This window comes from Ostrea edulis, chromosome 7 (assembly GCF_947568905.1).
Source record: "Ostrea edulis chromosome 7, xbOstEdul1.1, whole genome shotgun sequence".
NCBI classification, from domain to species: domain Eukaryota; kingdom Metazoa; phylum Mollusca; class Bivalvia; order Ostreida; family Ostreidae; genus Ostrea; species Ostrea edulis.
Window position 1 is genome coordinate 72,632,536 of NC_079170.1, and position 27,743 is coordinate 72,660,278.

Here is a 27,743-nt window from a genome sequence, read left to right on the forward strand (position 1 = left end):
AATATGGGAGACGTATCTTCATGGTATTCTAATCAAGTTTCTCTAAATCTCATAGTAAAAATTATGGAGTGTTACGGCGGATGAATATAATACAAACCGAAAGTAAGGTACAGGTGCCCGAAACAAAAGAAGCGTGACGAGACGATTTGACAGACGCTAACTGAGTCATTATGTTCATTTAAACTCCGCCTCCGTCGGTCTCGTTAGTTAATCTTAGCTCTGTCGTGTGCTTTAACGAGTGACTGGGTTACTCGTCAGTATTTGGTCGTCTGTATTCGGAGAGGCCAGACCACGATATAACAATACACGGGACATCAGTGATGGCAGACGTCTTGGAACATGTCATCAGTTTTTAATCATTGATTTGCTGTCGAAACTGATCTGGTGCAGATGTAAATGGATTTTCATTATTTGAATGTTAATCGATAGTCTCTGACAGAGAGTGAATGGTGTGCCGGAGGAGCTGCGATGCCAGCACGGATGTGTGAGGTGGACGTGGATATGGGTTCAGAAGGGGGCAATTCTGGGGAGGGTCAGAAGCCCCTCCTTCACTCCAACCGTCACAACCTGAAGAGTCGCTTCGAGCTGCTGAAAACTCTGGGGGAGGGCACGTATGGTAAAGTGAAGTTGGCACGAGAGAGAAACACAGGGGACCTGGTAAGTGAATTATTTCTGTATCTTTGTTTCATCACATATCAGTAGTCCTGAAGGCTGGAGTGGTATCGTTGATGATACATGTTATGAAGGATTACACCCTGGGTTATTTTCATGCTTTATTACTTTGAATCAGGACTACTGGTTTGTATTCACGTCTGTCTGATAGTTAGTAAATTAATAATAACAACAATTGTCTTCAATGAAACTTAAAGAAAAAGAGTGCCCTGGGACAAATTTATGTAGAGAAAGATGTTTCCTTTTTGATTTTATTATTACTTTTCCTTTGATTTTATTGCCATTGCATCTGGGGACAGTATTATGAAGTGAGTTCATTTAAGGCCAAAAATATAATAATTGTTGTGTTTCCGTAACATCCAAGTCAAAATTAAGGTAGGTTGGTAGGAAATAAATTAATACATTCAAAGAATTTGATCACAATCAAGATATATCGACACATTTAACACGTGGGGCTCATTCTTCATGGTTGATGCAACTTTTAAAATATGCTTTGATATAAGTTGCCTATGTAACAAAATACAAGTGTCAACTTTGGAAAAAATATTTCTTCATTGATCTCTTGTTGTTAAACAAATTTCTAGGATACAGTTATAATATAGGGTCAGTTGGAATAGCAGAAACACAGCGATTAGGACTAAGTCATATGCAGGTTAAAAAAAAAATTGTTGACAGTCTTGAAAGAAATTGTCCTCCTGTTCAACAACAAATACCCAGAAAATTTTGAAGCTTGATGCCAGGCATGGTGAATTTTGAGTGTCAGATACAAATTAAGCGGTGCTTTGTGCATATCTAATGACATTAATCTTGATTGGAAAGTGAACCTTTCTCTTGTTTTATTTTGCTGTTAAAATTTTGTAATGGTAAACATGATTTGATGCCAAGAAATTCAAAATAAATTGACATCTTTTATGTGAACTGTTGATTATCTCCCAAAAGTTTCTGGCAACCACCTGGGCTTTGGAATAAATAAATAAATAAATATTTTTGCTAATAGGATATATGTAAGTAATTAATCCTGAATAATTTTCAGAAAGATTACTCAACTTTCCCTCTGAGTTGAGAGAACTACTGTGGATTATTTCATCACATGAGAGAGCTGAGGTTAATAGACATAGAATTTCTTGTTAAAATTAGATCCAATACAAAAATAAATTCCTTTTAAAAAAGATAATGCATTCCTGAGATGCCAGTCTGCAGGCCATGGTGCATATCAATTGACATTGGGTAAAACCCAGTTTTATTATCGATCAATCTAATATGCACACTGCAGCATAGCAATAATCCATTGTGGATCTTTGAACTTTGCAAAGAAAAAACAAACATATAAACACAATAGATAGAAAAATATATATTGTTGCAATGGGACAGATAACTCAGGTGTGGTGTTAAATGATAATTACAGGTTTGACATGTCAGATACAGCTGTTGTATTGGGTATATATTGACTTGGAAAAATAGAATTATGCTGACAAGACATATTATATAAGGTGATTGCAGGAAGTGTTATGTATATTGAGAAAATGATGACTTTAGGCTAATATACGTAATAAAGTAATTTAACCACAAATGTTTTTAATTATTAATAAAAATCTGAACATTAGAAGAAATGAAAGTAAACTAAGATGAAGATTGAACCAGAATTTTCTTTTCTTTAATTATAAAAGGCAGTAAACTCTATAGCATGCGACACCTGCCTTCCCGACAACACCACCTGCTTCAAAATTTATCCCCCTCCCCCAGATTTTTTTCCACATACATCATTGGGACAGACAGCCATACACTGCCTGTAAATTTGCCGGTTTTTTGTGTCTAAATAGGAAACAGTCACCTGCAGTGTGCCATAGACAACAGTTTTTGTCACTTGACAAGCCAGGTTCACTGCTGTTTATTGCTGTACATCATCATATTTGTCAGCTGACAGAAAAATAAAAAACATACACAACTTCACATAGTTTTACAAGTTCCTAGTAAGGTCTATGAATAAGTAACTTATAGTTATAGGTAAACAAACAGTTGATGTTTGCCGACTTTCCGTTTGATGGAAAGATTTGTGTACAATACCTTACTAAAGGACATTGTTTAATTACACACAATATATGGTTGTTTAATTTAACTATTTTAGGCTTAATTGCATGAAAAAGTTGTTTTGATAAATCTCCTTCACTCAGAATGTTTTTTTCCCCTTGCAATCTTAATTATCATATTTTATAGATAACTATTTACTGATTTCACTCAGTTTCAATATCCATGATACAGATATGAAATCTTTCACAAAAAGAGTCCTCTTTCTCACTTTGAAGCTTTTAACCTTTGCATTGTTGAAATATTAGAAGCTCTTTCTTAACATCTAGGTTTTATTGTGACCTTTTCGATGTAACATTACCCTCACCCAAGGTCAGTAATGAGGTTAAGGAATTTTACATATCTTTATATATTGGAGAGGACATAGATATTTTGAAAGAATTGACCTCATGTCATATAATATTATAGAATCTGTAAGTCTTATTGAAGCAAATTGAAAATATACAGTGTGGTGGAGACGAAACAAGAAAGGGTAATAATACTTGAAGGGCAATAACGCTTATCTGAAGGGGAATACCACGATACTTCCGAGGATCATCACTCCACTCTCAGCATTTTATTACAACGCTTGTGATATTTAGTGGATTGATTGTGTTTTGTGATAAATATCCATTAGAGGGTTTATTGATTTCCTTGTGGATATTATTTATCATTCGTTAGGGACATTGAACGACCATCATGAGCCGTAGACAATATAAATTCTTTTAACATTGCACAGCATATTGGTCTAATGCAGGTCTTTATTTGTATCTTTTATTGTCCAACAACTACCTGGTAAAATCAATTCCATTGTTCAAGGTGATGCGCCCTTAATATGTTGGTAGAGGTGATGTATATGATGTGATCAGACGATTATCAGATAGCGCTGATAGTAGTTCTTTGTTGTGGCTATCTACTCCAATTTACCCGGCCATGTTTTGATTCAAACAACATATATAAGATATACACATCGGAAACAAAAATCCCAAATACCTTGGAATCTTTGATCTGTTCAAAAATCTGTGTTCTCTTTAGTTATCATGAACCCCAAACCACCTTTATTCATAGAAATATTATGTAATGTTCACTTGGAAGATAACATACAATTTTCAGACAAAATAATCCAGAATTGATTTCAAATAAATCTTTATAGGAAGTTAACAGTCAGTGGAAATTCTTTGTAGTAATAGAAAACCCACCGAAAAACGCGCTATTGATTTTGGAGACAGTGCTCGGAGTGTTTGTATATGACAACTTTCTAAGTGTCTTGTAACACAAGGACAAGATCGAAATGAGATTAGATTTTTGTTTTAGAAATTCAATATTAGTGCAAAGTAAATATATATCTTTAGGTCGTTGCAAAAGTAAGTGCATGATGTCATCAGTTTGGAGTTGAATTTTGAGACAATGAAGTCTGACGATGTGTTTAATTAGCCCTGTACTTAGTAACCAAATTACGATGGCTACTGTGGAAGATGTAAACACCTGATAAAAAGTTTTTGCCCTCAATATGAATAAAGATAATGTTTACGTAGTAATCATAATGACAATCATAATTATTAATTAATTAATGCTAATAAAAACATAGCACTACGACAAGGCCTGTGTATTGTATGACAATGAATTTATTGTTTTTGTCCTTGGTGACATGACAACCCTGTTGAGAAAACCTTTACTTAAACAATCCTAAGAAACTGCACTGCTTGACCACCGCCGAACATAAATCTTATGTGCATCTTATGCGATTGTCTCAAGAGCATTATTGACCAACAGCGAGAATTGTATGGTTAAAATTCTTCTTTTATTTCCTTTTGTCAAAGGATTCATGGCATTTTATACAAGGTCTAATCTTTAGACTGTTGTCTGTTCACCTCCATTTTATTATAATCTGGTTTTCACATATGAATTAAATCTGTTTTGACAGTAAGGAAATTACCTAATAGAGTGTATACACTCAACTTTTGCCAATACATGCTGGGGTCAATTGGTGACAACTTATTTGTCCATCATGCTGATGTGGGGGGAGGGGGGGGGGGGCTTATTTTCATAGCAGACGTAAGGCATGTTCATTGTGGAAATCGGCTTTTAGTTTCTTATCGTATGATTTTTTTTTCCTTTGACCAGAATGCCCCAAATGCAGAAAGCTTTGGAGAAAAGTACTTTGAAATCCATTGTTATTCAGACTATCAAAAACTTTGTGGTTGCAGTGTATTGACCACAAAGGCAGGACATTGGCAGGGGGCAGTCCTGGGGATTTTAATTTACTTTATCCAGGTCAATACCAAAATAGGTATCGTACTAATACGTCTCTCTCAGAGAGAAAAGAGTTTCAAACTGAAATAAACAGATTGAAGTTCTGAACTTTCTGTGGACAGTTTATTGAAATTAACCATGTATATAAACATGATGGAAGTTTCTTCTATTATAAAGAACTATAATTCCATTTCTTTGTAACATTTCAATTACCATGCACAGTTATTTCATTGTGTGCATGCAGACTTCACGAATTTGGCACCTGCCGTTTTTTTTTGCTCCATTGAGAACATTGACGTTTTATTCACGACTTATGTAATGATGTGTAAAGAAACAATTATTTTCTGTATTTTTTTCGGATGACTTTCTGAGCTTGGTTTTCACACCTGGTTGTGGCCACAGAAAAGAGATATTGGGCTTATAGACAATTACAAGGCCTTGGTTCGACAAAAAGTGCAGCAATAATTTCAGTTTTATGGAGGAAAATTTATGAGAGAGATGTTACCAGGACTCAGACACAAATACCGTTTCAAAAGAAGCATTAATTGGGTTAGGGTGTCTTGAGGGTATTGTCCCATCAATAGTCTTATTCCTCACTTACACAGCCTTATATGAAGTACGCTGTAAAAAATGAATAAAGAAGTAGTGCAATCTCCAGTGACTCACATAGCAACACAAGTTTGTTGAATGTTTAAATAACATGTTAAATCTTTATAGCTATTGCATGAAAAAAAAAAAAAAAAAAAAAAAAAAGGAAATTAAATTCACTAAATCACTCTTCTTGAACTTTTTTTTGGGGGTGGAATTTAAACATTTTTAAATGTTTTGAAGTCTTAAATGATTTGAAATGTGACCACAAATTTCTCATTTTTACCTTTTGAAGTTTAAAAAAAGAATATTAGTTTTATGATAAATAGAAATTGTTGAACACAAGCCATATTAACTCCTTCCTGTCCTTGGGGGTAGGATTTAGGGGGTTTAAGGTGGGAGGAAATCCGAGTGTTTTTGTGTGTACAGTTGATTTTTTTGGTGAGATTGCGACCATGGTAAATATTTGAGGTTTTAGCCATTGTTGTCCCAGCTCTTCATTCCATACTATCTCCATGACACAAAACAAATCTTTTTTAAACTTCAGGTGTGAAATGTTTAGGGCATTAGTAATTCATGCATTAAAAATTATATCAAGATCCTTTGAACAATTAAACACTGTCTTGAAGTTTTAAAGTAATTAGTCAGCAGACTAATATTTTTTTTGAAAATAGCATTTATCTTTGCTTGCAATCTTTTTAAACCACAAGAAACAAAATATTCATAAAACTGAAACAAACCACGAGCGACACCGGACAAAACATCTCCTTTATTATGTTTACTTACACAGGTAAATCTACAAATTTCATAACGCTGTGTTGTAGCAGTTTAAATTTTGTTTGGACCAGAAAAGGTCTATTGCGTTAATTCAGTGTATTTACCCAAAGCATTTGAAATTCCATATTTGATATAATAATGTCTGGGACAAATGTCTATAGACTTGATAAGGTAGTGTTTTTAGATATTGAGATAAAATTCTTTCAAGGCCATTCTTCTTCCAAAGCACGAGGGCACCATATTCCTTATTAATGTGAAATGAAGAACATTTTAATGGAAGTTTTTATATATATATATATCTATTTAAAATGTCTTCATAACCCCATGTAAGATTTTGCAGAAAAGTTCTTCTGGTTCAGGTCACTAATGAAAAATGTGAAACTCCAAAAAGCCCGACTATGATGTCATCCCACTGTAAGTAGTCATTGGTGAATTAATATCCGACAATCGGAGTATCCATATATCTTGATTTTTGACTCATGACTTCAGATAACATTATTAAAGAAATGTGCCCACTAAATGTTCAGACTTTAAAAATGGTGTGAAGAAAATCTTTTTGAAGTAGACATGCTATCAAATACCTGTGGTAAAAAAATCTCATGGAATTTTGATCATTAATATTGATTTGAAATGCCATTGGTTTTTTTTGGTGTTTAAGATTTTTGTGGTAGGCGTAACTGGGTCTTAGATGCAGTGCTCCAACATTGTACAACAAAATAGAACATGGAGTAGGTTATTTTTTAAAAATTTAAGCAAAACACTGTAAGAACAAAAGAGTTAAAGGCTGTGTGATTCTTTTTAAAGGGGTGAAGATTTACTATTTCAAATGCATTTTGATAATTGTAACAGTTTCATATTTCAAGGGAAAAAATTTAAAAGGAATATTAGGTATCTAGTTTACAGTGAGCTACTACTGCCAGTATGTTATGAAATATTTGATGAGACAATTGCCATGCTGATTATAGTTTAATTTAAATTTTCAAAAGTTGTAAAACTTGTGTGATATGATATTTTAATGAAAGCAAATGAACTTCTTTACTGTTAATTATAGTATTAAAACGCCGTATTTCCCGCCAGTCGTGAAGATATTAGTTGACCACAGGCTATCTTTACTTGGATTTTGAATTTTCATGAGTTTTTCAATCGCAACATCTTCACTCCTTAGCAATTGGGGATATTAGGATAAAAATGACCTACAAAATTACTATCTTAAGTATAAGAGACATGATATTTTGATATATCCAAACATATATTTCGGGGACTCTTTGATTTTTAGCCATTTCATAACCCAGTCAACCACTGAAGGACAAGTAAATGACAGTTCAGCAGCAAATCTTTCATCCCTGCAATGAAAGTTGTAACTTAATGATGAAAACATGTCTGCAAAACATATATTTGATCTAGTGTTTAGTTTTGAGCATGGAAGTTGTGGCTTTACAAAGTCACACAGAGAGAGAGAGAGAGAGAGAGAGAGAGAGAGAGAGAGAGAGACAGCACTCTGTAATAGACTTTTATCTACTGCTCAGCTTGTAATCTTATCTCAGTTTTGGCACCAATGTAATGAAATCTCTTTGGCTTGTTACAACTTTCTCACTCTCTTTTTAAAGACACCCTGAAAAAAAACCCTGTGTTGCCAAAGGGTTGTTGAACATAACAAATTAATTAAGGGTCAACGAGTGAAATGTAGGTCTACAAGCAGATTCCACAATCAAAGAACTAGGATGTGTGCTTCGGACTTGTTGAAAGAGGGATTGAAAAGAATGTTTGGTCGCATTTAAAGCATAGTCCAGTCTCATGACTTCTAGTAAATATAGTGTAGACAAACATATTACAAACCAGAATCAATTAAACCAGCTCTTTGGGGGTCAGTTGTCGTTTGCAGATAACCAGTTGGAGACATCGCAAGGACCCCTGCACGTGGCAAAATAGAAAGGTGTTGAATTTTTGAACTGGTTTTATACCCAGGTGTGAAAAAATTGTTTATTTGTAAATTAAAGGAAAAAATTCGTAGTCAAAGTGTGAGTTATGGACAGAAGAAGTTCCTGTTGACTTAAGTGATAATAAGATTATTGGTCGGTTACACTTGGACCCCCAGGTCCAGTGTGTATACTGTGATAAAATAAATTGCACACATTCCTTTCTCCACTGTTAAAAGCATTATCATTGAAAGCAAGCATCAGGCATCAAATTTTGTTGTTAATTCAAACTCTCACCTGAACCTCAAGTTCACCAATTTTAGTCTGTTTAAAACATGAGCAGAATGGACATTTCAGAAGTTTTTCGTTTATTTAATGTAACATATGATTTTCATTTTGAGTTATACTAGTGTTTCAATTATGTATGATATCTGTATTTATTTCTCTGCTATATTTTGTAGGTTGCAATAAAGTACATTAGAAAGCAGAAGATTAATGATGAAACAGAAATCAACCGCATTCGAAGAGAGATCAAAATCATGTCAAAACTCAACCATCCCAACATCATTTACGTCCGCGAAGGTAAGATTATACACTCATTTATGACATCACAAACAATGACATCAGCTCTTGTCTTATTGCATGATCACTACAAATCACCAAAAGACAGGAGAAAATTAACACATGCAAGGAATACGAACTTCAAATCATCTACTTTCATTATATATATATATATACACACACACACACCAAGACATGGTAAATATTGTGATAATCTTGAGTCAGCATAAAATGTGTGGCAGTTTGCTGTATATTACATATACAGGTTAGAAGACCTTGCATGTAGGAAACATATACTATATTTAATCAAAATTAGATTACTTTGGAATGCGTGGAATGGTAGAAGGCCATAATTTTATTATGTATATATACAGATAGTTTATCAAAGAACTTCAATGCATGCAATTTTTCAATCAGTTGAAAAATGATTCGTGCCATTATAGAATACATTTAGTATGCGGGCATTGGGTTTCCATGTTTGGGCACAATGGTTTGACAGTTTGAATTGCTATGCATCAAAGTCTTTTCAGTGTTTATCAGATATATTGTATGACAATATGTAATAAAACTGCTTTATGTCCAAGAGGAGGAGTTGATATGGCTCGCAAGGGTTTAAATGAGGAGTTTCAATTTCACAGAGACATTTTTGATTTCATTGATAAACTTGATGGATAGCTTTCACTTGTGAATTTGAATTGTCATCGACCAGCTCCAAAAAAAAAAAAAAAAATAGGAAAAGATGAACAGTCAGCAAAATTTTATTTTGAAGATTAAATTTTTTTATGTCTTACATTTATTCCTTTCAATATGAATATGAGGTTAAATCAAATTGAACTATTATATATAAAAATTTAGTACATGTGACTATGTTGTCTAAACACATTGTAAACTTAAGGTATACAAAAATTTACGACAGTTTCTCATGTAATGCTAATATATGGCCATATCTGTCTGCATTCCTGCATCTTATTAATACGATGAAGTCGTGCGCACAGACCAAGGAAGTTCCATATTGCATAGTGCTTAAAATTAGCCATGACAGAACCGCAGAATATTAGCCCAGGGCGATGAAGAGATCATGATGTGGTCGCATCCTGGGATATTCCCAAAGGCGTCAGCAATGGCGAGGCGAATAGGTGACTTAACTGTCAGTCTAGGTGAATTGGTGACGTAATTGTCAAGCCGAATCTCTTTTAATTTTGAAACATTACTTGTTAAAGTAAATGGAGCGGGGACTAGATTGCTGCATCAATCAATCCATTTTTATTACATATCTAACCAACGTGACCAGGAACTAGAATTGTATTTCCAGGACCACACATTTAGTCACTATTCAAGTCAAATTTTGATTTTGATTTCTTTTTTTTTTTTTTGGTATGGCCACCAATTTAGATTTTGTACAGGAAAAATATGTGTTAAGTGTCGAGAATATTGCATTTAAAGTTATGCATCGAGTGACAAGTGCAGGAAAAGGGAAGGAATTGATTAAAACTTAAGAGCTACAATTTCACATGTTTCAAGAGGTTGATTTACGTTAGTTCTTGATCAAAGTTTTAGAAGGATGTGGAATATCGTTTTTGTAGGAAATACTTACTAAACATGTTTTTTTTTTTTTTGGCTTGAGTTACTTGATATTAAACATTTGTACCACTAAACACTATCACAGTTTTATACTAATAGAATTATTACAGGAAATTTAAATTAGACCCATTCAGCAGAATGACATAATGTGGTTTTATGTCATATGTATAGTTGGTGAAATCCATTCATTGGGGGGGGGGGGGGGATCATCATACGTCAATACCAGCATACAGGTTGTATATACATCCCGCAGTACATGGTATAGTGTGAGTCATATTAAATTGATGTGGAGAGAATGCTAATGGCATAATGGCTCTAGAAGTTATAAAGTCATTGCTGAAATGTTTGATTTCATTCATGAATTCGAGAAGTGATTCATCACCAATAGGTACAAATGTCATTTGATGTGAAACATTTCTTTTCTGTGACCTGCTTTTGTTATATGTGATGGAGTTCACCAGGAAAATCTAATATGATTGATGACGAAGAAATCCATGAATTTGAATTTTTATCAAAGAAGTAAAAGTACACTTCGCTGTTGACCCCAAAATACCGAAGTCCTGGAAAATGACAAAAGGTCACCGATGGATTGCGTGTTGAGCGGTGTTTTGATCTTGAAATTGATTGGGGGGCTAGATAAAGAGCATGCTGACAAGTTCTACGGAACATTGTGACCAAGGTCTCTGTAAGCCCTACATTATGCCGGGCATTTTAAAGATAGTTATCTCTTTTGTTTTTTAATCCCCATGTATCAGATTTGTGGGTAACTGGTACTAAATGGTACCCTCCCCCCTCCTAGGAAAAGAAAAGAAAACATGATTAGTCTCTGGACTTCCTGAAAAAAGAAATGCATTACTGGAAAATGTTAAAATCATTGTCCTTAGAAAGTGCATTGCTTCAGCAGTAATCATATATTTAATGGCATTTGCATATTTCAGTGGGTATATATATATGATGATGAATGCTAACAATGTAAAATCATAATAGTTGGGGTGATTTTTATTGGAGGGGGGGTCGGGGGGGGGGGGGGGGGGGGGGGGTCTGGAGTGTTTTTGGTGATAATTAGGATATATTCAGAAATTGTTTTTAAAAAAGCACATTTGTCAAAACTTTTAAAGAAGCAATTAAACACCATTCTATCTGTTGTGTTGTAATATATAGGCCCTTCATAGTTAAAAACAGAATAGTCTTATAATTCACCTTGACTTGCCGGTCCACATTTAGATTTAGTAATCCGTACTTTTTAATCTACTCCACAGCTGTTTTTATGATCGTAACCTAAGATTTCTTTTGTTAACGATTTTTTTTCTTTACCTCATAATCACCAGAGGCCAAGTTATTTTTCAAAACTTTGATATGTATACATAGAGTGATGTGTTTGACGCTTGTTTACATTAAATTGTACCTAATCTCAAACCTCAGGGGATTAAAAAACATACTTGAAGGTTTTTCAAAAAGTCTTATCAACTGTGAAGTACTATTTTAACTTTAGATCTACAATCCAAGGTCTTGTTTTAGGTTTAGTAAAGATGTCTGTGCACTGAAAAGTTTTGCATGTTCTTAAAAGAAACATACTAGGCATAAGTATCTAAAAACGGGGGCAAAAAAGTTATGTTTGTAGTTTAGCTTAATCAATATTTATATTGATGAATAAGCAATTTCATATATATATATATTTGTATATACATGTACATGTATATAATTGCTGACAAGATTGGGAAACAGGCCAAAAAGCAATTGTCTACTTGAACCTGCAAATTTTATATGTAAAGAGAAGAAAAACCACTGCATTACTATGGTTCAAAGCTGTGTAGTTGAAGTGAAATCAATGATGACTTTCTTTTAAATTCTAGACATTAAGTGAAACCCAGCATTATAGCCCCGACAAATGTTTTTCAGTCACTAAGTCAACCAGAAAACCGGAATCATCTGGTCAATGAGCAATCAGTGGTCACTGCCAAAAAAACTCAGACAATGACCGGCCCTGATAGACATGATAAATTGCTAGCTATAATATGTGTCTGTGGCATAACTTGACCAAATATGGAGAAATTTCGACACATTACAGAATTTGCATTGTAGGTTCTATACAACAAAGAAAAGGCACCTGCTATATTAGTAATGGGGTCGGAAGCCTGATTGCCTGTGTCACTGTCATATGGTGGTGCTGCTATGTGGTGCCACCCCTGTATTTACTGACTGCTATGCACAGGGGCATCTTATCCGCTCTGTTCTCTATCACACATATATAAATACACAAGGGAAGAATCGAAAGTAGCACACGATTTGTAAACAAAGTCATAAAACACCTTACTTGAAAAAAGTTACACAAATCCTCGTTTGCACTAATGCAAATGATGTCCTAGAACTTATCCAGACTCAAATATTCCAAATATTCCCAATGTAAATAGTTTTTATTCACATAAAATCCCAGCTTGCTGCACAGTTTTGAACTCTTAGGCCAAGAAAAGATAACTCTACTTCAGACGACAACTTCCGGTTTTTGGTTATATTTATCAATTTTTGAAAAAAAAAAATATCTATCTTATTGTAAGCATGGAGTTGACATACTTTTATTGTAATTCAATTAGCGTAATTCATTGCACAATTGTTGGTAAACAGTCGGGTTTAATTTTTAAAAAAAGGGGGGGGGGGAGGGGGGGATAAAATATAAGAAAAGAATTTGACTTTATATTACAATAAAAAAAAAAAAAAAAAAAAAAGTAATAATAATAATAATACAAAATAAATAAATAAAAATACTAGTTTCTTTAATTTGTATAAATTTCAATATATTCATTTATATAAAATTTATATATAATAAGAATATATTGTTTTGAAATTGAATACTTATATGTAACTCCTGAAACTAGACAAGTATGCTCAGTCGGCTTTGTGATATTTTTATTATGCTACTAACTTGTAGGCCTATATATTTTTCTATACTTATTTCTGGATTATATATATATATATATACATATATTCATTTCAAGTTCTTGTCCATATTTGAATTGTTTTATTCAATGTGAAGGAAAATTATTTTAATTGCTCATCTGTTTCTCACATGTTATGGTAATTAAATGAATGACCCAGTTATTATATATTCATACTAACCATATAAGGGTATAATACCATTTAATTCGGGGGGGGGGGTGGAATGGGGGGGGGGGGCTGACAATTTTTAAAGTTAGATTATTCATTTATTCTCATGCCGTTAAAGGGCAAATTCTTCATTTCCACGATGATCAGAGACAGATTACCTATTTTTTCTTACCTTCAAAAAGGAAAATTACCTAACTCAAAAACTCTTTATTTTGTGTGAAGGGGGGGGGGGGGTTAAAATAGCACCAGACAGGAACAGATTACAGTTGAGGACAGATGATTTATTTTCATAATTTTTGAAGACATGTTATACATTTCTAAAATCTGCTTTTCTTTTGTAATATAAAGTCAAGTTCCTTTCTCATATTTGGTTGTTGTTTCTTTTTCTTATTTGTTTTTTTTTTTTTTTAATTTATTCATTTATTTTTTGTAATTCAAAGTTAAAGGAAAATCTATTGTATAATTGCCTATTATATTACAATATTTCTTTTCAGACACTGATTTACAAATTAACGCCTCTTTACTTTATTGATCCTTGATTTTATGCTACTCAAATATAGATTCCAAATACCGGAAGTTGTCGTCTGAAGTAGAGTTATCTTTTCTTGGCCTAAGAGTTCAAAACTGTGCAGCAAGCTGGGATTTTATGTGGATAAAAACTATTTACATTGGGAATATTTGGAATATTTGAGTCTGGATAAGTTCTAGGACATCATTTGCATTAGTGCAAACGAGGATTTGTGTAACTTTTTTCAAGTAAGGTGTTTTATGACTTTGTTTACAAATCGTGTGCTACTTTCGATTCTTCCCTTGTGTATTTATATATGTGTGATAGAGAACAGAGCGGATAAGATGCCCCTGTGTGCTATGTAAAAAAAAAAATTCTGTGGAAAGTGTCAAGCCCCATTCCAAACCTGACACCCTGAAACTGTCCTAGGAGGAGCATTAGATTTAATCTATTATAGTACCAACTTCTTGTTTCATTAGCAGTACGTTTAAGTGGGCATTTTACTCGGATCCCAAAAATTATTGATAAAAAATGTGTGGTCACAACCCAATATCCATGTGAATTTTATCATACATTTTGATGCATTGAATACCTTACAGAGCGTTGAATTTTACCCAATGCTTAGTTATACAAACAGTTTTTAATTTTAGAAAAAAAGTGACTTAAACATTTGATGAGTGATAGGCAGGCTACAGGTATCTGCATGCTCTATAGAAATTGAATTACACGAGCAGATTTTTATTTCTATTTAGTATATATTCAAAAGACTATTGTGAGGTAAAGAATTAATGCATTATATAATTTTAAAAAGCAGCTGCAATGAAAATTAGAGCTGTTATAAATGTTTATGAAAATCTAATGGGATTTTTAGGGAAAAAAAGTTTTAATATATTGCACATATTGTATAGGAATTATATGTACAAGAATTTGATTTTTAAATTCATTTACATACTGAAAACCAATATTGACTGACAAAATTTGATTTGGCTCGAATGGGAAATACCACAATGCATCAGCACATTCCAACAGGTAGAACATCAACGCCCCCAACCAAAACCAGGTATACTTCCCCTGACACAAACACAGATACATTCATGATTTGTTTCTTAAAAAAACCAGCTGATTGTCTGATCACCTGACTGTACCCCCGGGGGATGGAGACGGAGATCATTGTCCAGCATGAAGTCGCCAGTGTGGTGTTGCAGGTGCTCAGGGTCCCTGGGAATATTGAATATATTGCTCATGTCGGACTCCAGTAATGAAAAGAAAAACATTTGGCCAGTATACTATTATTTTTAATGAATGAATTTCATAAGCATCCCAATAATGTGAATTATGAGCATGATGCATATATTTCTGTAAGATGAGTGGGGAATTCCGGATGTCGTAGTAGACACTAGGGTGCCCCGTGTTGTAGGGTACGAGGTGGATGTGGTCAGTCCGAGGTTATAGAGAGCCGTCCTCACGTTGTTGGCTGTCTCTATCCTGCTGTCCATTTGTAATAAAATGTGTATTTTTGGCTGGCTGACTCTCTAGTGTGACAGACTTAGGACCACTTTATGATCTCTGATTCTTCTGTTAACAACATATGCACACAAGGAATAAATAAATATATATATGGGAAAAGATGTATGTACATACCAGAACATAATATATGTGGGCCGGCCTGAACTAAACATAGATTAATGTTCAATAGAAAAACTATGAAAGGAGGAGGACCTGCCAGATAGGATTTTAACTTGTCCTTATTGGGAAGTAAAGAAGGATTTAGCTACTTGGTGGAAGGTGGAAAGGGGGTTCACACAGCTTTTTCACAATCCTCCTCTAACTCTTTCTCCTTTTTATTCTCTCCCCTTTTTTCCTCTCCCCGTCTCTATTTCCTTCTCTACCCTCTCCCTACCCCTTTTCTCTTCTCTACCCTCTCCCTACCCCTTTTCCCTTCTCTCCCCTCTTCCCTTCTTTTTCCCTCTCCTCCCACGCCTCCCCCATTTCCTCCATGCCTCCCTCCCCCTTTCCTCCATGTCTCCCTCCCCCCTCCCTTTCCTCCATGCCTCCCTCCCCCTCCCTTTTAACCTAGCTGTCCTTTCTCACAGCTCTACTTTTGGAGAAATTCCAGTGAAGCAAAATCTAATCCTTCAATGTATAAAAGGTAAAATAGAATCTGATTTAGCTTCTCAAGAAGTACTAATTTGTTGGTAACTCATCAGCTGCACATATTTGACATTCAGTTTTTAACACGTACTGCAGCCTTAGAATGGACAAATGCAATTTCTGAAGGAAGGTGTTCCCGTTTTTCTTTAGAGTTTCATGCACTTATAAAAAAAGTTGCCAAGAATTTTAAGAATGTGTTTTCTAGCATTTCATCTTCCTCAGTATAAATTGTCAAGGGTGATCATTAACCCTGTTTGTAATAACCTGGTACCCGGCCCATGGTGTCAGCAGACGTTCTTCAGGTGTTTGAGAGCTACAATATCCCACAGTTACAAGAGAGTTGATTGACTTGACGTGTCAGCACTATAACATGATGTTAACATACCAGGTCTTATAATTTACCTACAGCATTGCATGATCCTTTATTTTTATGTAAAAAAAAAGTCAGCTTTAATTTCAATTCATAGCAATTTTAATTACAGCTGAAGTGCAGCATTTAACCATGAAAAGTACATTGCGTCATTGTTTTTGTGAAAAGATGTCCATGATTTTTATCTTAACTTTTAAATAATGTTTACAGATTTAACAAGCTTTTGAAAAAAATGGCATCCATGTGAAAAATTGTTTGATTCGGATATCGGGGCTGAAATCTGTGCTGCATCGTATGACAAACAAATACCATTCTTTGATATCTCGCCATTAAATCGGGAGGAAATAATCCAAACTTTTAAAGTGTAATCTGTCAAAGTCCTTATCAAGTTTCTGCAAGACATAATGAAATCGATCATTTGAAGTCAGATCCTGAAGATTTCCCGTCTGTTTCGCAGGGTATAGCCTCTGTTTGTACTGTGCTCCCGTATGTCATAATACATGGTTGCTGGTCATAAAGAGCTGTGTCTGAGACTGGGCTATTGATTAGAAGAGCTATTTCTGGCAGGTGTGCACTTTAAGTTCTCCACAATCAACGCAATTAATTGATTACATTCCTCGCATTCCAGACATTTTATTTATGACGTATTCTTTTTTGATTAGAAGAAAATTGTCAAAAGTAAATTGTGAAATTAATATCAGCTAGATACTGATCATTTGAATGGAAAAGAAAGAGGGGGATTTTCTGTGTGTGAGAAGTTTTGGATACTAATTTGACTATTTGATGTGTGTAGATTAAGCAGCTTTGCTTGAGATCTGTGGACTGTCACAGCTGGAGCGAGTCAGGCTAAATAAACTAATGATTATAAGCATCAACTAACATACAAAGTTATTTTATAATTGATAGTTTAGACCATGTTTGATCTCCGTCTGATACTTGTTCACTCTCGTCGAGTGTTTGATTTTGGATTTTTCGGAGAATCCGAGGTTCGCCCAGAGACAAAGCCTGGGGATCCTGTTTGCTCTTAATTAAAGCTCGGGTTTTAGGCCCCTTGTTTGCGGCTTTGTCGGGGGTCCACGAGTGGTGTTTACTTCTCTCGGGAGAGAGAATGGTACCGGCTTGGAATTTGTTTCCCAGTTAAATGAGCAGCATTTCAATTGGATTCTTTTTTCTTTTGAAGTTAACTTGAATAATCCCAATCAAAACACAGTAAAATCAATATGTGGTAGAACTAAAGTTTCCTCTCCATGAAAATAAGATATATAAAGTGTGTGTAACAGATGAAATGAAACTTCTCTCTCTCCAAGAAAGAATACATCAAGTACATTTTGAATATAGATGTAACAGGTCAGAGATGTGTAGTTTAAACAAGGCCTAAATAAAATTCATGTCATTCGAAAGTATTTCTTATTCTTAGAATAGTGAACTGCATTATAATATTTCAATAAAGTTTGGCACTTTTGACATTCTATGTTAATGTTCTCGTAACTTAACATATAATATATATATCTACAGTCATTACTTCGTTCTATAATGTTCTTTTTGACACCTTTATAAAAAGTACAGGTCGATACATGTTCCTAATGGAGTGAAAAAACCACAACATTACCATAATAGACACCTCTAAAACGAAACCATGTTTGATGATGTCAGTCTAAGTAATGGCAGGTTGTACAATCGATCACTATCACGAAATCATAAACATAAAAATCAGCCCTGCAATGCCCAGATTTATAGATTTATCAACAAAAATGGAAGTTAAAAGGGATTTAGGTACACCAAGAAATGTACTTAATAAAAAGTTCCTATTTTCTTTGTCTGTGGTAGAATGTGAGAGAGATATGACCACTTCCGCCTATTTGTTTCAATAGAATTCACTTGATGGAGATGGTATTTCCCAAAAAGGATGTGAATTAATCAACTCTTTTTTTTCCAAAATCGTGCATCGAGTTTGCTAGAAATGTACATTAAGCATGCAAATGAACAGGAAGTGTCTTGTAACACCCTCGTACTGTTAGTATCACACCATTACCGAGAAACGCATTCAATCACGTATTACCATTCGCTTTTTTTGTTGTTTTTATCTTTTTAAAGTACCAATCAATTCCGTGCCACATTGTGTGTAATATCTATGTAATTTACATGATAAGTATTATTATTCACATAGATTTAGTATTTGACTGAAAATTTATCATATTTCTTTATCTGCATGTTTTGTTGTTTCTTATTTTGACATTAATATTTAATATGATTGTGCATTGCCAAGTCGGTTTATCTTTTACGCCCCATGTAACCTGTCCATCTGTCTGGTCCACAAAAACTTTAACCTCTGACCTGACTTTTGGTTGGATGGTGATAAAACTTTTGTGATTCCATGTGATAAGACTTTTCTTTTGTTATCTTAAATGTTTGACCTCATGACCTTGATCTTGGAGTTTGACCGTGTGGGGTTATCAGTGTTTCAGAATCACATCTTGTTTATGAAACTTGTAACCCAGAAGATGAGTTTTTAAGTACAAATTATCTACTTAACTTAAGATATTGTTCAACCCAAAGTCAATTGTAATTTCAAGAAAAATGGTTATGTTTTAACAACTCAGGATCAAATTAACCTTGCACCGTTATTGATAATTGAATGTTTTTCTGTCTAGTGTTTGAGAACAAAGATCGCATCATCCTGGTTCTGGACTGTGCTACTGAGGGCGAGCTATACGAGTATATCAACAAACGCGGCAAACTGACGGAGAAAGACGCGCGGCGGATCTTCCGACAGATTGTGGCTGCCGTCAATTACTGTCATCTGGTAACTAGATTTTATTTTTTCAATTTCTGATTTTCATTCACAAAGTATAACTGAAGTTCAACACCCTCTTAATTTATGAATTATTCATAGTAAAATCAGCTTATTTTGATAACTTTTCAAAAAAGAATTCTAGATGATGAAAAACACCAAGAAAAAGTCAAAATATTTTTTTCTTTCTTGCTTTCTAGAATGGAGTAGTCCATCGAGATCTGAAGCTGGAAAACATTGTACTGGATGAAAATGGAAATGTCAAGGTGAGCTCAAGGTCATAATCAAAAAACGTAATATTAACACTCAGCAAGATTCAACAAAGCAATACCTGTGTTTTACTTCTCAAGATGTAGACGACCCTTTGAATAAACCTGTTTTGAAATTATATTTTGCACGATCAGTGAAATTTGATTTCATGTGATTTCCAGCTGATCGACTCAGACATGAGTAGAAGGTCAAGCCTTAATCTTTGATATTACAAGACGATGTCGGCATGCCAAATATTAAAACTCTCTCCAGCAAATCCTTGACATAATATCAAATAAATCTAATTACTCTTATGTCATTGGCTGTGTGTCGTGTGAGTGAGTGATGTAATTCAGAGAACGGTTGTGTTCATTCCTTTGATAGGATTCAATGGAACAAGCTTTTAGACTCTTTATTTCCTCTAACATTTCTAATAATTCATCTTATCCTTACAATCTTGAGTTGGTAATAATGACAAGATCTAAATGGTGAAGAGAAGTTTTAATTTGCTGAGTTTGAAAATCAGGGAATGAATAAGTTCAGAATCCGATAGATTGACTTTTGGAATTGTTAAGAGTGCAACTTTTCAGTAGATCGAAATACAGAACAAAATTGGTAGTTTGTTTGATTTAAATATGTAACCTTGAAATTTTAAACCCATGATTGCAGCTATTATTTGTTACACAAGGATTGATAAAAGGAACAAAGGGTGTAGAATTCCCCGTGTAACAGCTCTTTAGGCAGACATTAGAAGAAATGTCAGTCTTGTATATACATAGGTCGGTTGACCTCGGTGGTTGAAGAGCGAATTGTGGCCAATTCTTAGGCACCTTTATGTACATGATCTAAGTGTGACCTATTTTGTTTCAGATTGCAGACTTTGGCCTATCCAACTTCTTCAGCTTGACCAATCTATTGTCAACTTACTGTGGTAGTCCACTCTATGCTTCACCAGAGATTGTCAACGGTCAGCCTTACTATGGACCAGAGGTAACATCTAGATTAAATTTACCAGTGTCTGCACTAACAACCTGTTTGTCTTCCAGAATAGGTCACCTAGGCCTTTCAGAGCATGCCTTCCAGGATGTTATATATAGTTACAATATTGAGATAGAGACCAACATCTTCGTCAGATTTTATTAACCTCCTTCCCTAATTTACACCAATTTCCAACCGGAAAAAAAAAGATGTAAACCTAATTTTCACTCAGAAAGGTATTGCTCATTTGACAGCTAGAGTTTGATAACCTTGAGGTCAAAGTTTGTGACCTTGGGAGGCAGTGAATTTATCATTTCCTGAATTCTTCACATATTTCTTGCAACCTTTCGTGACCTGACTATCTGTTATCTGCCAAGTGCTGGAGACAGAGAGCATGAAAGTTTTAAACACGCCCCTAGACGAAAGTCACATGGCTGACAGCTCTATCACAAATTAAACCAGGACTCATTAATAATATTAAGATCTATGTTTTTGGCCCTAATGTCACCCAGAAAAATCACTCGACTCAAATACTATTTTTGTATTCTTTTTCAATCTACATACTGGTTACGTATAGATTTTGATGAATTGATTTATAATGAAAAATTAAAAAAGGCTTGAAATTTGCATAATTTGCATGATTCTCAGTAAATCTAATGGGCATTTGGATGTGAAAAGGCTGATTTATTGCACATTTTGACACGATGAAATCACTTTATTGCTGTACAAACGTGGAAAAACAATTTTCTCTTACATAAATCACCCTGCAAATTGAGTATGTTTTAAGGGGCATTATCTGTAATTTAATCACCAAAAATTGAATTCAATGAAAATTGCTCTATGTTATGTATTTCAGTAATAACACCAGTATTTAATTATTTCAAACACTTTTTAACCTCAAAACAGGCACATGAATGTGTAATTTTGATGATTAGATAATTATTGTCTGGCGAGACAATCATTCTTCCTTATATATTTCTTTACACTGAAACAGTTACCTAACTAGTTTTATTAGGTTTCTCTTGTTTTTGTACAAAATAAATGTTTTTATGAGTCATTAATATGTAATGCTATGTCAATGAAAGATTTGAGGGAAAAAAATGGTTGCCATCACTTTCACAGCTAATGCCCCTTTAAGAATTGAGCGCATTAAAAATAAAATTCAATATCCAAGTTTGAATGGAGATTATTGCAATGCCTTATGATTTTACGTCTTTAATCAGACTGTTATACCTAGGAGCCATTTTGCCAAAAATAAGTTAATTAACTGTTCAAATGTCCAAATGCAATATGGCTACATAAATGCTATAGCTATTTAAAAAATAAAAACATGGAGGTCTTGTGTTTGGGTCTGTAAACCTCTAAGAACCTTGACATATTGACGTGATCTTATGAACTCCTTTCTGTTTGAGAGAGAAAAAAAATGGACTGGACAAAAGACCTGGGTGTTTAACAAACAAACAGGGAGTCTTCAGAAGGTCATTGCAGGATTAAGGTTTTGTTTTCTAGGTCACAACAAGACCTACTGAATGAAAAATAAAATGGTCAGAAGCATGTGTAGGGAACTTATATAATCTGTTTATGATTCATTCCAGCATGAATTAATCGACATTTACATAATTTGTACTTTTGGAGAAAATAAAGATGAAAGTAGGACACATTATTTTGAAATGAGAACAGTTTAACTTATTTTCTCCGAATGGGAGGGTATAAAAAACCAATTGCTTTTGGAGTGAGATTTATGTTTTGTTCTCGTTAAAAAAAATTTACAACTGTCACGACTTAGTACCTGATCCTTATTTATTTGAAATTCATCGTCTACAAAGTTGTTTGCCACAGATGCATGCTTATGCTAAGTGGCCTGATATATTAAGTTGTCTGGTATAGCCTGACATTGCAGCTGTGTGCATTCACATGCATGTCCCTGAGAATGTGCATTGTGTCATCAGAACAAAGAACAGGGCCAGTGAATCATTGTATGGGCCACATAGCATTGTAATTGTTTTATCATCACCCTCCAAAAAACTGCTCCGACAGATTAATGACTTGGCTTCTTCAGCATTGAATGAGATGCAGAACCCCAATTATGACTCAGAACTTTGTTCACAAGAAAAGGAATCAAAAGTGAGAATGTTCTTAGCCACTAAACAATGTTGATGATTCTGAACAAACATGGCCATTTACGCAGTCAAAGACCGTAATTGAAATCCATAGTTGCCAAGTTCTCGAAAAAAAAGAGTGTTAGAAAGTGCAAGCCACACACAAAAAAATAAAGCTTTTATTTCCGACTATCATGGCAGTGTCTCGCATCTAGATAATATTGACTCTGTACTTAAATATGAAGTTTTGAAAAAGATTTGTTGATCCTCTGCAAACACTGCTAAAAAAAAATATAGCCGCATTGATCCCGGACTTGTGTATGTTGTAAAAGGAAGGGTTTTGTCGACTTGTCAAAAAACTGATAAATGCTTGACCTAAATAGATTTGGAAAACAGAGTTGACAAAAACATGGTAGATTTGTCAATAGTGTGACTCAAATTTGTGCATGATCCCAGCAATTGGGGACAAATATTCCCCTAAACAAAGGGTGCCTGGGCATGATGTTTGTGTCCGGAGAATAATTGAGCCATTGATTTGTAACCCGGGCCACTAATGCCACTGTCGATTATTTAGAATGAAAATGATGTGAAAACATTTCAGGATCAGGTCAATTAAAACTGTTAAAATGTTTAGATTAAGTTGTTTACGAGTCTTAAATTCCCCTCCCCTTTTTTCAAAACTAACTGACAAATTTATTACATCTTGCATATGCGGGTAAAATTCTTAAAATACACTGATTGATACTGAAAGTTTTGCCCTCCTTTCCACTAACCCCCCACCCACCCACCCAAATAAAAAAGAAAATTTCTTGCCACGTAAAAAGAAACATAATTTTCATGCCCTTCTGAAATAATATTTTGATGGACTGTGTTATTTTTGAATCCAAACTTTTCACACACAAATGATTGCTTTTAATATCAAGTAAAAGTTTCTTGGAACATCAAATAATGTTTGTATTTTTTTCACACTTAGGTTGATTGTTGGAGCCTTGGTGTTGTGCTGTATACATTAGTCTATGGAGCCATGCCATTTGACAGCTCCGATTTCCACGTGTTGAGAAAGCAGATCTCCAGTGGCGACTATTATGAGCCTACCCAGCCTTCAGGTTAGAAACGAATTAACGGCCAAGTTCAATTCTCTCCGTTTTAATTTTGCTTTTAAAATTAGTATGTAATTTTCATTTGAAATTGAGAATAATCCAAGATATTGTTTATTTTAATTTACAGAAGCTGCAGGCTTAATCCGCCATCTGTTAACAGTCAATCCCAAAAAGCGTGCTAAAATGTCAGACATTTTGAACCACTGGTGGGTGAACTTGGGATGTCGGGAAACCCCCAGTGGTGAGGTTTACCCCCTCCCAGAGGTGTGTAAGCCTGTCTCCCGACAAGCGACCCCAAGTCTGTCTTCCGACAGCGATGGGGAAAGTGAACAAACCAAACTGGTACAGCCTTTAAAAGGCATCCTGAAAAAACCAAAAGTTTCGTCAAGGGATGAAGAGTCAGTTGCCAAGCAACCTCTTCAGGCCATAGTTCCAAACAACCATGTTTTTGATGGCCAGGACAATGATAAAAGAGATGGTGATAAAAAACCTCGTAGTATTCTGAAACGCAAGGGAAAATTTAGTGGCGGGGACAGTGGATGCGTGTTGAATGAAACGGGGTCCAAGAGTCCCAGTTCCGACTCGAAGGAAAACTCCGACATGACGTATAATCTCAGTGATATTGACAATGCTTTGAATGATTTAGATGATCAAGATTCCAGCTCGTCTATCAAGAGAAATGCGGCGGCGGACTTCGTGTATGACAATGCTCCGAGTGAAACCGTCGAGTCGGGCACCACCACCGTGAATGTGGTACCGCGACGCGGAATCCTGAAAAAGACCAGCCAGACAGACCAGAAAAAGAGGTGGAGTGCCTGCAGCGTGGGGTCCAATTCTTCTGCAGACATGTTGGACTTTTCGTACGATAGCGGGGACGATGCGTACCAGTTTAACTTACCTGGTTGTCTCTCCTTATCGAACAACAAACTTTCAGACATAGACAAGTTAGATATACTAGACTCCGGGGATGAACTAGTCAATAATTTGCGGGACGAGAACCGACAGGAAGGTGACGACACCGCACTCTTCCCACAGGAAGAGGCGGCCATTGTTCTCCAACAAGCTTTAAAACTCTGCAATAATATCTGAGTGATTCTTTAGTATTTTCGCTTTTCGTAATCGAGAAGATTCATTGTAGGTATTTTGTTGAAATGTGAAACATAATTGTAGATCTCTACTTTGTCATTGCATTTATTTTTTGTATGCATGTATTTTGCCACCATTGAATTTCTGAGAAAGTTGGCAATTTTAAATTCTTGACAAATTTTGTGCCAAAGGCAAATATGGAATATGATTTGGATAGTTTTTATGAAACTACCTACTTTATTGATAATTTTCCATTTTTGTTAAGGCCAACAAAATTTGAGAATAACTAGAATTTTTAATTCTTTCAAATAGTTCAGTCAAGAGAAATGTGTTTCATTTTCTTTGTTTTCTAGTCTTGTGTAGAAAATTGTCCCTAGAAAGACATATAAATATTAGTATGTCATTGTAAAAAAAAATCTTGTAATTAGGTTGAAACAGTGCTATTTTTTAACCCTCAAAACCTGAGTTTTTAGGAGAAAAAGCTTTATAGTACATACATAGTTAAGGGGTTTGCATCTACGGCCAGAGGATTTTGTCTCGTCCTAGCCTCTTTATTTGGTCTTAGAAATCCATTTTACTTTTTTTTAAAATCCTTTTAATAACATTCTAACGTATTTATAGATTTTGTTTGTATGTTTTGTAAGTTTTTATGATTTGAGGATTTTCTTGAAAGAAAAAAAACAAAACAAATATGCAAAGAGGACTGTTGAAATTTATCCCAAACTACCTGAATTTTATCCCTGAATTTGCGGGTGTTAGGTATCCAGATCTTTTCAGTGTATTGCATTTCCTTGTCAGAAGACAAAAGAGGCCATGTTTTCTTGTTCCATCCAATCTCATGGGGGAATTAAAAAGATTGTTTTGTATTGTGGACAATATACAACTCATCAAATGAGTAAGATGTACCATGAAATGCATTGTCGACGTTTGGTGCTCATTATAAACCTGTAGCCTATGTTAGTTTCTAAAGATATGATATTCGTTCAGTTGATGGGAAGCATTTAGAAATGTAATCAAATTGTCGGTCTGGGACCTCAATTTTTATCCCTCCCCCCTCCTTCCCCTCAGCTGGTCTGAGAGGAAGGAGAAAGTTCTCATGCTAATAGCTTTAGACCCCCATCCATTTCTTGAGGTCATAAATAAAGGCATGGTGATCAGCTCGGATTTTTTAACAGAAGCCTATGGAGATATGGTAATATGCTTGTTATGTAACCAATCCAATGCAGAATGTTTTATGTGGAAGATGTTTTTCTTCACATGATAGAGTATAGTGCTGATGGACAGACTGCTTTGTCCAGGTTTAAGGCTTTGTATACTATTTTTCGAATGTCATTTGTTTTCATGAGTACCTGTTTATGAATTATTGTGTGTGAATATTAATTTATGTGATGCTGAATGTACTTACCATCATTTTTTTTTGGTCATTCTTCGTCCCAATTTATTTATTTCCAAAGAAATTCCATCATGCGTAATTTATTTATTTTGCCAAAGTACACGAAATAAAAAACGTGATATAATGGATCTGTGTTTGAGTTGTAATCAATCGCCCAATGTACAGATCTACACATCTATTGAGGGCTTACCAAGCGTAAGAAAATTGCTATATATGAATATGGTTGGTTGATTTTCTGAAACAAATATAAATGTACTATTGAGGAGTCAGTTAGTGCTGAGATATGAATGAGTGCTACATGGTTCATTGAGTTTTATCTCCAGTATTTTCTATCTTTCTCTTTATCTCTCTCTCTCTCTCTCTCTCTCTTACTCATCATAACCTTACTTCACCCTTTTCCAATTAAACTTGTACTTAATATGTACTTGAAAGAAACTCTGAGATGATTTTACATTAAGTAAGAATTTAAGTACATGTATATATTCGAACATTTCAATTCTTGTAATTTGACATTATAAGCTTTGGAATTGGAGGGATAATTCAGCTTTTCAAATCCAAATTTATATTTTCTATGTCTTCTCCGGCCTCTGTCCTTTTCCAAGGGGAGATAATTTACAAAAAAACATTTGAATCTCGCGAACCACTGAACAAGAAAACCCAACTTTGTATGAAAGTTTCCTTGCATAGACATATAGAAATCATTCACCAGACATATAGAAATCATTCTCCAGACATATAGAAATCATTCACCAGACATAGAGAAATCATTCACCAGACATAGAGAAATCATTCACCAGACATATAGAAATCATTCACCAAACATAGAGAAATCATTCACCAGACATTCACCAGACATTGAGAAATCATTCACCAGACATAGAGAAATCATTCACCAATAGAGAAATCATTCACCAGACATATAGAAATCATTCACCAGACATATAGAAATCATTCACCAGACATAGAGAAATCATTCACCAGACATATAGAAATCATTTTCCCACGGGAGTGAGTCACAACAAAGGTTGGAGACAGATAAAGGAACAATACTTGCTTCGTAACCCCCCCCCCCCCCCCCCCCCCCCCCCCGTTGAAATCCGTTTTTAGAATACGGGCTATTTACTAGTGATAATCAATTTGCCTATGCAGTTTGATGAATATTGAGTTATACAAACGTATACATGCTAGAGAGTTTCCTGATCTGAAAATATAATTGTCACGATCAACCTGCCTACCAAGTGTATTGGCTGTTACTGTAAGGTGAAGAATTCTCTTTTGTTTTAGAGAGAGAGAGCACTACATGTGAGAAAGCCCCATGACTTTCGACCTGAAATCAATAGGGGTCATGGTCAACCTGCCTTTGAAATCTGATGACTATAATCACATTTGTTGGGTTTTTATATGCCCGTCTTTAGACGGGACGTATTATGGTACAGCGATGTCTGTACGTCTGTCCGGTTTTCTGTCTCTGATTTCGTTTCCCTGTCACATATTAAGCTGAAAC

General features: G+C 34.8%; 1 protein-coding gene across 1 annotated transcript; it reads left to right on the plus strand.

Moving 5' to 3' along the window:
* The first annotated feature begins 25 nt into the window (after positions 1-25).
* LOC125653523 (NUAK family SNF1-like kinase 1) lies at positions 26-26,365 on the plus strand. Its single transcript, XM_048883089.2, has 7 exons — positions 26-657; positions 8,732-8,852; positions 19,195-19,346; positions 19,535-19,600; positions 20,454-20,573; positions 23,634-23,766; positions 23,888-26,365. Exons 1-7 carry the CDS (start codon positions 469-471, stop codon positions 24,847-24,849), a joined length of 1,743 nt encoding a protein of 580 aa, XP_048739046.2. The 5' UTR covers positions 26-468; the 3' UTR covers positions 24,850-26,365.
* Positions 26,366-27,743: the final 1,378 nt, after the last annotated feature.

Excerpts from the sequence above, each read along its gene's own strand:
- LOC125653523 (XM_048883089.2), top strand. The coding sequence starts at position 469 with ATGCCAGCACGGATGTGTGAGGTGGACGTGGATATGGGTTCAGAAGGG. Across the intron at positions 658-8,731 it reads AGAGAAACACAGGGGACCTG|GTTGCAATAAAGTACATTAG; the intron begins GTAAGTGAATTA and ends TATATTTTGTAG. Across the intron at positions 20,574-23,633 it reads AGCCTTACTATGGACCAGAG|GTTGATTGTTGGAGCCTTGG; the intron begins GTAACATCTAGA and ends TTTCACACTTAG.